Genomic DNA, 14694 nt, shown 5'->3' with positions numbered 1-14694 from the left:
CTGAATCTATCCCATTAGTATCCTTGTGTCATCCTCAACTTTAGTAAAACAAAATAATTCAAAGTATCAACTATTTAGGAAAGGACATAATTGCTTTGGAAACAACTCAGAGAAAACTCACATGACTGATTCCCAAGATGAAGGGGTTATCTTATGAAGAAAGGTTGGAAAAGTTGGATCTGTATCTATTGGAGTTTAGAAGAATGAGAGGTAACCTTATTGATCCTGACAGGACTTGAATAGGTGGATGTTGAAAGTATCTCTCTCCATTTGGGAGACACCAGAATTATGGGAGACGAGAGTTAAGGGTATCAGGGATAGTAAGGAAAGTGGTGTCGAAAGCACACTTAAATCAGTCGTAATTTTATTGAATGATGGAACAGTTCAAGGAGCCAAATGGCCTACTTCAGCTCCTAACTCCTACGTTTGTATGTCAAGTTTAGAAGCTAGAAATAAAAAGGTAAATATTTTAAATCCAGGCTCCTATTATGGGTGATCACAGATGTCCATGTATTTTTTATGATCAAAGTTGAGATCAGAATGCACCGAAGCAGAAAATGTCATGGTTGGGTTGAATCATTTTTGGAGGTGTCTGGCTTACAGCTATGCCAAGTTAAGTCAACTAAATGCTGGAAAGGAACGAATAAAAAAAATGTTGGTTGATGTTTTTATTTCTAAGTATTATTGATAGATCCTGCTGAAAAGTGTACTTGATAATGGTAGAATTGTCCTCACTCTACCCCAAACTCCATGCCAAGTCCACCACCAGTCATGAGCACACACACACACCAAGAATGGTCATGAGTTGACATTCCACAACAAGAAATGGTACTCCAATAAGAGCATTTAGGGCAGGAAGAGTTAGAAGTGGCGGGAACAAGGAGGGACAAGTTAGGTAAAATAAACAAGGTACATTTCAATTCCTCTATTAATAATCCATTCACCTGAATATTAGTGAAACAATGGAATATGTGAATTTAAAGATCCTTTCCTTGCTATTGGATGTCACTAACTTTGGAAACACTCCCACTATTTAGAGGCACAATAGTGACATCTAGATGTACAAAATCAGTACAACAATTTGTACACTATTGTATATCACCATTATTTTTTCTCTCAAATGACCCCCCAAGCCAGGGCACAACCAAACATGACTTTGGCGCAGATTGACATAGCCTGCCCAATCGTCATTTTTATGGATAGTAGGAACTGCAGATGCTGGAGAATCTGAGATAACAAGGTGTAGAGCTGGATGAACACAGCAGGCCAAGCAGCATCAGAGGAGCAGGAAAGCTGACGTTTCGGGCCTAGACCCTTCTTCAGAAATGGGGGAGGGGAAGGGGATTCTGAAATAAATAGGGAGAGAGGGGGAGGTGGATAGAAGATGGATAAAGGAGAAGATAGGTGGAGAGGAGACAGACAGGTCAAAGAGGCAGGGGTGGAGCCAGTAAAGGTGAGTGTAGGTGGGGAGTTAGGGAGGGGATAGATCAGTCCAGGGAGGACAGACAGGTCAAGGAGGCAGGATGAGGCTATTAGGTAGGAGATGGGGGTGGGGCTTGAGGTGGGAGGAGGGGATAGGTGGGAGGAAGGACAGGTTAGGGAGGCAGGGACAAGCTGGGCTGGTTTTGGGATGCAGTTGGGGGAGGGGAGATTTTGAAGCTTGTGAAGTCCACATTGATACCATTGGGCTGCAGGATTCCCAAGTGAAATATGAGGTGCTGTTCCTGCAACCTTCGGGTGGCATCGTTGTGCCACATTTTTCTCTCTTCATTTTTACGGGCTTCCTTTCAATTATTGCTACTGCTACACAGAACTAAGGAGCTCTGTAAAACAAAATTTGCTCTTTAGTGTAAGTTTTCACTTTCTGACCAAGTGAAAAGCAAGTTAAAAAAAAAGTTCAGCACCAATATGGAGTGTGAAATGCCTGCTCCAAATTTTGTTATATTATTCAGGATTTCAAAAAAATCACACACTACCTATGTATCATAAATGCTCTGTGGACTGTTCCTAGTATACATGGATGTACTAAATGTAATAGCAGTTTAGTCTCTATTCCAGTTGATCATCAGCCACAGTGGGAGTCTATCCCAGTTTTGTCTACCCACGCAGCTCAGTTACTATTTGCTCAAACGTAACAAATGAAAATCATTATAGCTGACAGAAAACAGTCTCATGTTATTTGAGTGTTCTGGGTACATTGATACAGCTATAAACAAGTTTTACAGCAGTGCAGTGTGTCTTCAGCTACCATGCAACATGTTGGGACATGAATTTGAATTTAAAGAATTTATTTGGGCAGGTTTGTTTATATGAGGATTTTCCACAGTATGTTTCAAGTGTACTAAGAACAAAGCACTTTAGAAAAAAATGTGAAAGGGAAAATATATTAATAAATGGCCATTTAATTTTATACATATTTAAAATTCATACCACAGTACTGGGAATAAGTAGTAAAATATTGTGCTTTGTGCAACGTAACTGTCTTTGCCCATCTGATTAACAGAGGATCAACATAAACAACAAGTACACAAGCTACCAATACAAATGTATTCGATTTAAAACATGATTTTGAAAATCTATAGATTTAAAATGAGGATTTGGAATCTGTAACTTGGAATTATAACACTACAATAGGATTAAGTTCATTTTACTAACGCAATGACTGATAATTTGCTGTTTTGGCAATTTCCTCATGAAAAAGATTTGACTAAATTACCAGCCAACAAATTTCTAGGATAAACCATTCAGCAGTCTGAATGTATTATTCTATAGTTGTTGGTGTTTTAGAAAACGAGTGCTACATTTTGTTTTTAAGGTAAACAAATGTGTAAAAAAAAAAGTATGAGCCCGAATAACCTACTCAATTAGTAAATCCACTAGCTATGCTGGTACAGAACTATACTGACATGAAAGCGCCAGATGAAAGGTTGTCTGAACTTGCTATGGTAAGTTGTAAGGCAAGGGTTGACTACAAGAATCTAGAAGAGGGAGAATGAGCAGAATACTTGCTCTAAATCGCTGTCCAATGATATTTGCTCGTAGAAGGAATCATGTATATGTCGGGCGAGAACAGGATCAGGTTCAGTTGTGATACTTTAAGGTCAAATATCCTGCCATTACACACTGTCTAAACTGACACATTAAGACTGGCTATCAAAGAATACACAGCATGCATGGAACCATGTCTCACGTTGTGCCACTGCTTTCAGCAGACGAGGGGATAATGAGATTTAACTGGCAGAACCATTTTAAGTAGCAAATGGTGAATAACAGATACCTATAGGGAATTCTATTTCTAAATGACCATCTTTTTCAAATAAAAATGGAAAAAGTTGGTCATCAAGGTTTGGCCGAAATATTAATTCTGATTCTCTCTCCACAGATCCTGTCAAGTCTGCTGACTATTTCCACCATTTTCAGTTCAAATTTCCAGCATCCACAGAATTTTGCTTTTGTTAACTTTTATTAAAACATTCTAATATTAGGCAATATGTTTCAGATGTCGAATTGCAACATTTTCTGGAAAAGACCATGATTATATGTACATTAACGAGCCTGGATGCTCATTACAAAACAGAAGTCAACCTCAGGCTCAGACAGGATCATAAACAATGACAGCAAGAACAAAGCTCAAGTATCTTATCAAGTTCATCTAAATCCACAATATGAACATATAACAAAGTGAACTTTGCTTTTCTTTCTTTATAACAATTTTAGGTTATCTTATATTATCTGTGCACCTTAATTCTCTGGCACAATGAAGTTTCCCTGTGGAAGAGGCAGCTTGTTTAGTCCTCTACCATTGCTCCTCCTCAGCTGACAGCTAACATGAACTGAAATGACACACTCTCTAACCAAAACTTCACCCAGCTATTTGTTTAAGGTAGAAAACAGACTTACTAAGTAATGGCTCACAGGTCCTGACATTCAGTAACGTACATGTTGCACCTATAGCACCCTGTCGTTTATATTACTTATCATCACATACTGATTCAACAAGCCTCCACCAGACTCCAAGGAAAGTGACACAAGGCCATAAACAAAGATATATCATATCTTCCTCAATCTTTGATCCCCTTCTACTTGAGTACAGTTCCACAGATTATAGAATCACCACTATGATTCAAAAATAAGACCAACTGATACAATGTGAAGCAATTTAGAGGGGACAAAGTAAAGAAGTAGCACATCTGCATGTAAACTATAGCGAAAACAAAAGGTGTCTTTAATTTAAGTATTAATCAACGTTTAAAGCTATCAAGTGTATTCTATCTAGTTGGCAATGTATTTTTTCATAAGTTTGGCAGTGATACAAAGTTATGATTTGCTAAGTAGGGGTCTGTAAAGAAAACTTGCAGGATCTCTGCAGCCATTTATTCTGTACTTATTGACTTTCTAGCACATTACTTGTGCTATATATTCATAACCTGTTTTTTTGTAATGAGAGTACTGCTTTTCCTTGGGTAACAGGCAGAACCTTGCCAGTTCCAGAAAGTATCAGTTCTATAAAGTTATAACCTTGCGCTACCATTTAATGAAGCCCTGCTCTCAATACACAGCTTTGATGAGTTTGCCCCACTGTCTTTTAGGAAGTTAGGGGTAGGGAGATGGTGTATGTCAATATTTCTAAATGGACATGCAACAATTAAAAACCAGCAACACAATATGTGCAAGCTTCCAGTTGCACATAAACAATGCTCTGATGGCTCAGCTGATCAGTTGATAGCTTATTTCGGACATAGCTGAGGGAAGGCGTAAACAAAATCAGCCAGATCTCCCTTTGCTATCTAGGTAGCCTGTTAAAAGTGCAAGCCATACAAACATTGAATATGGCAGGATCACCTAACAAAGTGGAACAACTTGCCAACAATTCCCATCTGATTTTTCATGTGAGGAACAGTCATGTAAAGATTTACTGGAATAGGTGGAATCCTACCAAGAGAGGAGAGAATTGGAAAAAAAAGTCCACGTTGTGTAGTTCTTTGACTATGGGTCTCATATTAGTTCTACTGAAATTACGTACAGTATATCAGAGGGCAGTGACATCAAGGAGTTCAGATAATAGCATAAACAACAAGAAGCATGAACACTTTGTCAATATTAAGTCAACTGCAAGGTGTGTTATGTCCTTGAGCCAAACTACAGCTGGAGCTATTCCAGATAACATTCACAGGTGCAGAGCTGCTCAAGTCCATTTCTGTATGGTTTGATTGGAGGGTGCTGGAAATAGATGGGGGCAGAACACTGACAGATTGCTAGTTTCAACAGTTAAATGGCATGAACTACACTATAATAAGACACTTCTATCCCACTGCATGATACAAAGGAATAGTACATCCAAACATACTGCAGAATCTCACCTCAAATCACCAACAAAGGGAACATGAGCTGACAATCTGTATTACTTTAAAAGTAAGCAAAGTCCACGTCACACTGAAATCACCCCAATGAAATGACATCTGATCTGATCCTCAACTGATTGCTAAAACAAAGTCAGAATCACATTACCACCATAAGATTCTGTGATATTGAAATAAATAGTCTAATACAAAAGAATTTTGAATAGTTCAGATTGTAATCACTTCCATCTTCACAATGTTGATAGTCCTGGTAAATCTCTATTATAAACTGCTTGGTGTATCAAAATAGGTACTACTGAATAACAAAAATAAAGTTATACAATACTTAAACAATACTGTTACAAAGTGAAATGATAAAACTAAACTTACCAATACTTCGCCTTCTGCGTACAGGTGCTGAACGCTTTGTGTACTCATGTTTTACTGCATTAATACTGTGAGACCTTAAATTAGATTCTGTGTGATCATCATCCCCTGTGATATGAGGTAAATGAACATATTAGAACTAATCATATCATTGATACACAAGCACAATGTTAACGTTAAATGCACATTTTAAGATTTTATTTGACTGTCATCATTCCTGCAATCAAACCCACAGAATTTTGTTTATATTTCACAGACGATCCAATGTCAATTCACAAGCATAGCACAACAGTTAGCATACTATTTACCTACTAGCATCATCGCAGCCAAGCCCTTCTTATCCTCATCTGATGTTCCAAGCTGGAGGCCATGTATTCTAAGATTAAATATAGTGATCCTATTCCTCATCTTCATGAAAACCAGAGAATGCAACAGTGACCAAAGATGGAAACCAATCCATCTAGGCCGGTTTCCCTCCGTATTACACCAAATTGTGCTTTTAGCCACTTGGTTATTATGTGAGCTATGATGATTTTCTTTTTAAAAGTGCAAAATGCATACAAAATACAAAACAGCTAAGTGCAATATTTGCCTTTGAGTACTCACAGATTGTGAATGTGTGCTAATTCATCAATTATTTTGAGATACAAGTTAAATGTTACTATAAATACACCAATCAAGAAAATAGCCATTCTTCAAGACCCACATCGTATAAGAAATAAAAGTAAGGATCCAGTATCACCCACATTGTATTTTGTTACGTAAAAACACACAATTAGTTACTTTCTCCACACAATGATCATTATTGATACATTTAGAAGTCATTTTCAACCCCATCTTCCTTATCTGCAATTTCTGAGTCCCTAAGAATTCCACTCCCAGCTGTGGATGAACAAATGGCCTAAATTCACATTTGTACCTTGACAGTGTGGTGGGCTAGGAGAAGGTGGATAGCTTTCATTGGTAATCCTGACTTCTGCCTGAACATTTCCAGAAAGGGCCGCTGGATAATAATAAAATGGGAAACTTAATTGATTCTTCCCTTCACTGTCATAGGGATGCTGCAGCCACTCTGAGTATTCCTACCAATAATCTCACATGAGATCAGTTAACTCTCAGAAATCTGGAAATAAATCAATCACATAGGTATAGCACAGAGAAAAACTGGACAGGATAGTACAACTGTGCAATCCTCCACATAAATTTTCCTCCATGCATGAAACTTGTTCAATGTTCTCCTGACAAACTACATGATAAAATGATATCTAAGAACATTTTGGAGGTTCATATTTAAGATTAAATGTAGTGTGGCACTGAGCCACTGAAACTAGAAAGTTTCAATTTCATTTTCTCATATGTGCTAAAATAATTATTTCAGCAGGAATACCACAGTTAATTTCACGAACCAATGCTGGGGCAGGAGAATCCCACACTTGATCATACGCTTGATCATTATTCATGTTTAGGAAGATTGCAAGTGTGGTTATTCAGTAAGGGCATGTAACAGGTTCAACTGTATTACAGATTTCATGCCCAGGTTCACACTTGGAAGAGTAGACATTGGAATGAAGTACTGGAAGGTGTCTAGCAGATATGGAACCACAATTCAGTGAGGAGACAGCACGTGAGAATATTTCTCAATACTTAGGTCTGCATTGTCCTTAAATTGTGATGGCATTGAACTTCAATACACTACTAGGTGAAATGTTACAATATTTCTTTATCAGAACTTATGATACATTTCACTTTGTCTTTGTCTTTTTTATCAAATTCATTATCAAAGTTAAGCAGTGAATATATATTTTTACTGATCATGTCTAACATAAACAGCAATACTTTATTTCAGATTTAAGTAACATTTCAATGTAACACTGAAAAGTAATCTCCAACTAGTGATTATTGCTGAGAATATGTGATAACACAAGCTTGGCCAAGAAGGCAATCACATATTTTTTTCAGCAGACCATCTCAAGTTTAATAACACTACAAAGCTTTCTGCACCTCTGTCAATATCCCACAACCTAGGAATTGGTTTTCTTGAGGATACCATGCTACATTGTCTATTTATAATTAATAATAGTCTCCAGTTAAAGAGTACTGTAAGATGTACCAACATGAGACAGATATTACAGTTATTGAAGCTGGTTGAACTACATGGATTTTTGAGTTTGCTCCCATGTTCTGGGAATGTGATAAACCTAAATTAGACGGTTAAGGATCCAGAATAAGGCCCAAATCACCAATATTTCTACGATCTGTCAGTTTCCATATCAGAAAGCACTCAAAACATTTTCAACATGGAAAAATAGGCAATTACTTAAAAATTAACAACAGTAATACAGAAGAAGCTCAAAGTAATAAAAAAAACTGAGCTGAAAGTGGAATTGGCAAAACAGGATAAAAATACAAACAAAGATTTAAGGAGCGTTCAATAAATGTGAACATTTCAGCAAGGAGAAAATTGATGTCTGAATACAAGAAGAAAATTAATTAGAAAGGTCAAAGAAAATATTAAGACAGCACTGATGGAGTTTTAGAACCCTCCCTCTCAGGTGAATTGACTTGCTATCCCATTCCCTAGCTACCTGCTCGATCTTTGCCCTTGGCAACAATCCAAGATCCAGCCTATCTGTTTGTAACCTCTGTGTCATATTTTACGCCTAAGGTGAGCTTCAGGCCTCATGCTTCCACCATCACTAAGTCCACCCTAGTGACACTGAAACTCTCATTTCACACTTTCATTAACTCAAGAATCCAGCATTCTACCGCACTGCAGGCTAGTCTTCCAACTACTCTCATCCGTAAACCTGAGACCATTTAAAACATGTCTTAACTCACACTAAGTCCTATTCACCTCTCATTCCTGCACTGACTAACTTACACTAACTCCAGTCAAGCAACATTTTGATTTTAAAAATTCTCATTCTGATCTTCAAATCCTTCTACGTCCTCACTCCTCCATTTCTGCACAATCCCTTCCAGCCCCACAACTATTTGCGATATCTGCAGACTAATTCTGGCATCCTGAGTATCCCCAATTTTAATCATTCCACTATTAGTGGCTGCACCTTCAGTTGTCTTGGCCCCAAGTACTGGAAATCCATACGTTCATATCTCTCTACCTCAACTTCTGACTTTGAAAGTAATCCTTAAAACCTATCATTGTCCAAGCTTTCAGTTCTCTTACCCAATATCTCCTTAAATGTGTGTGACGTATTTATAATCATAATACTGTTTTGAAGCACCTTGGAATATTTTATTATGATAAAAGGATTTGTACAAATACAAGTTGTTACTTGCTGGATTGTAATCCACAGGCATTGGGCACCCACCAGTACTTTGCCCATGTGTTTTCAATTTTGACGGCAATTATTTGCAGGTGGCTTGACTATAGTAAAGGTGAAGAAGTCACAGCAGAACCCAACTTGGTCTTGTCCAACGTAAAAACATGCACACACCTCATTGCCATAACCAGGGAACATACAGCTCGATTGTAATATCTTGGCCATTGTCACAAGATCAATGAACCCACCAGAGACTAACTGAAACAAAGGGCTTTTCTAATCTGTAAGGCCAGTGCCATACCAGGGAATGTAATTACCTACCAACTCATCAAATGAACAGCACTAGAGCAGTATTAACTGCTACAGTTCTTATCCACATTTAGCCCATATAAATTTGCAAATTGAAAACTGTACCATTGTAGAACTTACTAAAACTTAAATGGTCACAGTTGTAGTATGACACTTAAATTCCTAGGAAGGTCATAGTATTTATGTGTAGCAGGCAAATTCACATTTTTACTTTTTAATATCGAGGAAATTTGAAAATGTTATTTTCAGTTCCCATTTTCTTATCAGGGAAAAGGAGAGTCAATTTTGAGCCTGTCCTCGCTTACCCTTCAAAAGCAGTTGCTGGACCAAGATCAAGCTAGGGATCCTGACAGATTTTTCTCCTTCCAAACCTGGGCTGTTTGTTTCTTTTTTGGCTGAGGGGAACTGGTGGAGGGTTGGTGAAGAGTTTAGGTATGGTGCAATACTCTACTGCTGTCTGAACAGATATTTACTCTGAAAATTTCCTGTACATTTATTTTTCTGACTTAACAGTTGTCTGAATCATATGTTAATGTTTTCTTACTCCACTCCCATTTATGGAAGTCATTGTTTATTTGATCTATTTGTTCTAAGGTTTTCTGTGTGCATGAATTTTAATAACTTGCAAATACTGTTACAGCTTGTGTTAACATTACATTTTGTGTATGTAGATGTTGCCAACAACTATAATGCAAATATCAAAGCATATCAGGATTTTGTTTATATCCAGTCAGATGTGTTACTTGTGTTGCAGCTTTTTTGACTTGCTTCTGGCCATCATGCAGCAGGTTACTTCAAAAATCAGTCAACACAAGCCTGCAACTCACTGACCTGTCAAAAACCGGCTCGGAGGTCATTTGGGTCCTGCCCATGTGTTCAGGTCTGTTTGTATTCAGTGTGAAGTCACTCAGGTCACAAGAGGAAAATAAAAACAGAGAAGCTAGTTTTTGTTGTTTACCAACGAATGCAATGACCAGAAAGAGGATTTTGTTGGAACAGTTTTACTTCACAGATATCGTATCTAAGCTGGATACTTCCACCACACTCTCCCTTTGAGGGTAAGAACATGCTGTGTATTATAATAGTATAATACCTTCCTACTTGGCTCTTTGTGAAACTATGATCATGCACTTTTTAAAAAAATTGAATCACTTATAATGTTCACAATTTTGAGAAATCTGTTGCTGGAGATAAACCTTTATGAATTAATTTACAATGTCAGCACAGAGAATGGCAGGAATTCTTAGCCCTAGTGACATAGGTTTTTAATTTACCATGTTAACACTGTGGCAAGATCTCATCGGTCTTTCAGACAGAGATTTTACACCAAGGATCAGCTTGCCCTCTCAGATATATTTTATGGAACTATTTGAAAGAAAGCAGGATGCCCTGATGCAATTTCACTCAAACCACATCATTAAAACAAATTATCTGGTAATTACTATTGTGGGATTTTGCTGTATGCAAATTGGATGCCATATTGCAACAGAAGTTCAAAAGATTCTTTGGTGACTGTGAAGTTCTTTGGAATATCCCCATGGGTGTGAAAGGTGCTACATAAGGTTTTTCTTCCTTGCTCAAATATTTTTAAAAAGTTGTCTTCAGTGTCCAATTGTTGTTAATTGATCAAAAGCTGTAAAAAGAATCAGTGGTTGTTAAGCTTCCAGCGGCCTGATATTTTTAAAAAAAACAGTACTGTACATGGATGGAGCGAATGTGTTAAATGCTCAATGATCAAGTAGTTTCTGCGTCAGGAAAACAGTGGACTTGAATAACCCACTCCACCGTTTTCCACTAAAATTGTATACTTCTAGGTTTATCGTCATTACTGGAACACGGTTTGATAAATATATAGGCTTTTAATTGCACTATTTTATGTCTTCCGTTATACAGTATTTCGAATGAAACATTCAACCATGAAATGTACTTGAAGTTGAGCTGTCTGCAAGTGCTTCTGTGTTATGACTATCACCTAACATATTTCTGAATGTTCTCCACAAATAACTCGCTCGGGATAGTTGTTAGGGGGTGCTGTCTACTTCGAGGGCATGTTTAACGCTTATACTCTGCAGCAAGGAGATCAATCCTTTGGTCAAACGGATCAATGTGCTGAATACCGTTACTGAGGGAGTCTCAAGTGCTTGCTGTCTTTCAGTTTTGACGCTTGTAATTCACATGACATACAACAAACCGTCTGTGCAAATAAAATATCCGTTCGGTGTTTCTACTATAAACGCCTCAAACATCAAGTACTCTTGCTTAGTATGGGACGGCGGACTCGCCGTGCCGTCATAGGCTGACTTCAAAATTGCAGTTCCAAGCCCTTCACAGTTTATTTTTTGTGTTATGTGGGTTTGTGGGGAGGAGGGGTTTTAACAAAGTGGAATACCCCGGTCCTTGAGAGCGACGCCCTGGTTTCCACACAAGGGTTGTAATGTTACAGAGATCGCTAGCTGCTTCGCAGCCTGTCTGCATTGATGTTTTAAGACTAGATTCTGAAGTCCATAGACTTCATTTCATTACACAAGAAACAATTAATAAACATGACAGGCAGCGTGAAATGTGCGGTTTACTGTTACAGGGCAATAACGTGGTCCCATGTGTGAGACAAAGAAGGTAATATATACATATAAACATAATTTACCTACGGATTCAATCTCCAGGAGGCGCTGAAGATCGCGGATGCTGGTAATATCACTGTGTGCCAGCTTCTCAAGCAATTCTGGGGGAAATTCAGCTTCCTTGGAAGTAAATGAGCCAAATAAGCGAAAATAAGTGCAAAAATAAAATAATGGACAAAACAAATGACGCATCTTCCTCCCCGGTGAAAAGTTTTAATTAAAAATAAACTTTCCAAGTTCTATAGAAACTTTATAAATCATTTGAACGAGCGCAGAGCTGACCCACTCTTGGAAGACATGCAGTATAAAACGGGGTTGAGACAGGCCGAGTAAAACCAGTGCGCACTTGAGGTTGTAAGCATGTTGCCTTCAGGTCGAATGCTCAGCCCCAGCTTCACACAGTAAACAGCTCTGAAGTGACCGACAGAGAGCAAGATCGTTTTGCAAACCACCATTGCACTCGTTCTCACCGATTCGGTGGCCGAATAAAATGTAGCAGTGCTAAATCAAGCGCACCAGAAAGTTAGTGGGCTCGGAGTGGAGCACCTGGTGTTTTGTTTCCTTGTAACTCTTGCACAGTCTGATACTTTGATCGGAGACAAACACAAGCCCTAACAGAGAGACCTCAGCCACGCCGGTACTTTGCCCCCAAACCCAGCCTTCAAGCGATAATAATAATTTGTTGTGCTGCTTTCCCTCCCTTCCAGATCTGGTGTCTTTCGGGGAGGAAGAAGATAATAAAAGTCACCATTCTGGCAGCTCACGATCGTTTTTCCCATTTTTTTTTGCTCCAGCCCACTTAGTGAACACCGAGGCGTTTCGGAGCACAAGCCAAGACCTGCAGCAAAAAAATGCTGTCATGCACCAACTTAGTGCAGTGCACAAATATCCATTCCCTGAGGGAATAAAACAAAAAGCAACAGAACCGTTTGCCCGATTTTAACGGAGGAGACTATTTGCAAGCACATTTGGCGGAAAAACCGAAGCAAAGTTTGTCTAGCAGACGAACTGCGATTGCACAGAGCCAGCTTTGCTGCCAGGGACTGGTTAACAGAAGCACAGCTCGTTAAAAAAAACACACAAAAGCTCAAAGAAAACAGCAGAAGAACCATCCGCTATCACTCAAGATAAATAAAGAGAGCACGGACAGCAGGCAGCCATTAGGAGATTGAGTTATTGTGCTTTAAAGTAATAGCTTACCTCTGTACGCGCACAGGTCAGGTAGCAAAAGCCCAGAATAAAATAAACCGTGGCTCTCATTTCGTTTCACTTTAAGTTTGTCCTGCAGCGAGAATCGATCATTTAGGAGCTTCAGCGGCGCCCCTGTCGCAGAAAAAATCAGTACCATCCCTCGGAAAAGTAACTAGAGTGTGAGGATTTTTTTTCTTGTTTCACATTGGATTTGTACGTTTCCTTGCCGTCCTCTCTCTCTCTCCCTCTCTCTGGCATCAGCAGTAGACCAGCCGGTAGATCTGCATATTTGTTCAGATCAGACCAAACTGAAAAACCCATGAGTCAACACTGCACCGGACTGATACGCCCATCACCTGTCTGGCTGCACAGGAGAAAAAAGGGGATGGGACAGAGTCTCTGAGAGAGAATTTATCATAAAAATGGACTTATTCCTGTTATTTTGAAAATTCACCAGTTGGACGATCCCATTTAAAGTCGCAGATTAAGACAGAACTCAAAATCTGGCAAACTGTTTTTTTGGAGTTTTTTTCCCCAATTTAATTCTTTCAATTCATTTGGGCTCGAGGTGTTAATTCTTGCAGTTTGTCCGGTAGCGGCTGAAGTTCACACGGTGGGCAAGGAGAAAGGGTTTCCTTTCGGTTTAGAAATCGCTGCCATATCGGATGAAAAATGTTAGAGCCGGTGTAGAAGCGCCTTGCCGAGAGCTTGATGATCCCACTCTGACAAAGGAACAGAGGCTGATTGTAGAGCTCCTCATGCCCCCAACTCCAACCTCGAAAAGAGCTGTAGACTGAGACTGAGACAGTTTGACATCACGCCGCCGACTGGCGAGTGACTAGGACAGCGAGAGGCGGCTCTCGCACACGGTCTCCGCCCAGGCACAGTTCCTTATGGCCCGCGGCTCCTGCCCTTGGGCACACGGTGAGCTCACTGCAATGCGCGGAATCACCCTGGCCGGTCCCTGCTATCCTGGAAGCCCAACTCCGTCTGTCCACTGACCTGTATATGGCCAAGACAGAACACAGGTTCCTAGTCTCCGGGAGGGAGAGGTGTAGGTGAAGGGTGAATGGGGAAGGACAGTGGGGGAGAGAGGGTGGAGGCAGGTGAGGGGAGTGGGGGACGGTGGCAGGGGAGAGAAGGTAGAGAAAGTGGGGTTAGAGGGAGAGGTGTGAGAAGGGAATCCATAGAATCCCTACAGTGTGGAAACAGGCCCTTCGGCCCAACAAGTCCACACCGAACCTGAGAGCATCCCATCCAGACACACCCCTGTAACCCACCTAATCTACATACCCCTGAACACTACGGGCAATTTAGCATGGCCAATTTACCTAACCTGCATATCTTTAGACTATGGGAGGAAACCGGAGCACCCGGAGGAAACCCACGCAGACAAGGGGAGAATTGCAAACTCCACACAGTCGTCCGAGGGTGGAATTGAACCCAGGTCCCTGGTACTGTGAGGCAGCAGTGCTAACCACTGAGCCACCGTGCCGCCCCAAAGGAAGGAAGAGAACGGGGGACAGGGGGGAGGGGATGAGGGAATGGGGTGAGAGGGAGAGG

At 39.8% G+C, this 14694-nt stretch overlaps 1 protein-coding gene across 2 annotated transcripts in view; it reads right to left on the bottom strand.

The window, feature by feature from the left end:
* The window catches only part of LOC109916423 (platelet-derived growth factor subunit A), a 34289-nt gene extending 20161 nt beyond the window's left edge, over positions 1-14128 (bottom strand). Inside the window, exons 1-3 of one of the 2 annotated variants that reach the window (XM_048609549.1) lie at positions 13141-14128; positions 11964-12060; positions 5730-5834 (exon numbers count right to left, since the gene is read on the bottom strand). In XM_048609549.1, coding sequence (XP_048465506.1) covers positions 5730-5834; positions 11964-12060; positions 13141-13200 — 262 coding nt within the window. In that variant the 5' untranslated portion in view covers positions 13201-14128. The remainder of the gene's footprint in view (positions 1-5729; positions 5835-11963; positions 12061-13140) is intronic. The other variant, XM_048609548.1, reaches the window with a different exon arrangement.
* Positions 14129-14694: the final 566 nt, after the last annotated feature.

The sequence above is a fragment of the Rhincodon typus genome, chromosome 21 (genome assembly GCF_021869965.1).
Source record: "Rhincodon typus isolate 14 chromosome 21, sRhiTyp1.1, whole genome shotgun sequence".
Taxonomy (NCBI): Eukaryota; Metazoa; Chordata; class Chondrichthyes; order Orectolobiformes; family Rhincodontidae; genus Rhincodon; species Rhincodon typus.
This window is presented reverse-complemented; position numbering and strand designations above follow the sequence as displayed.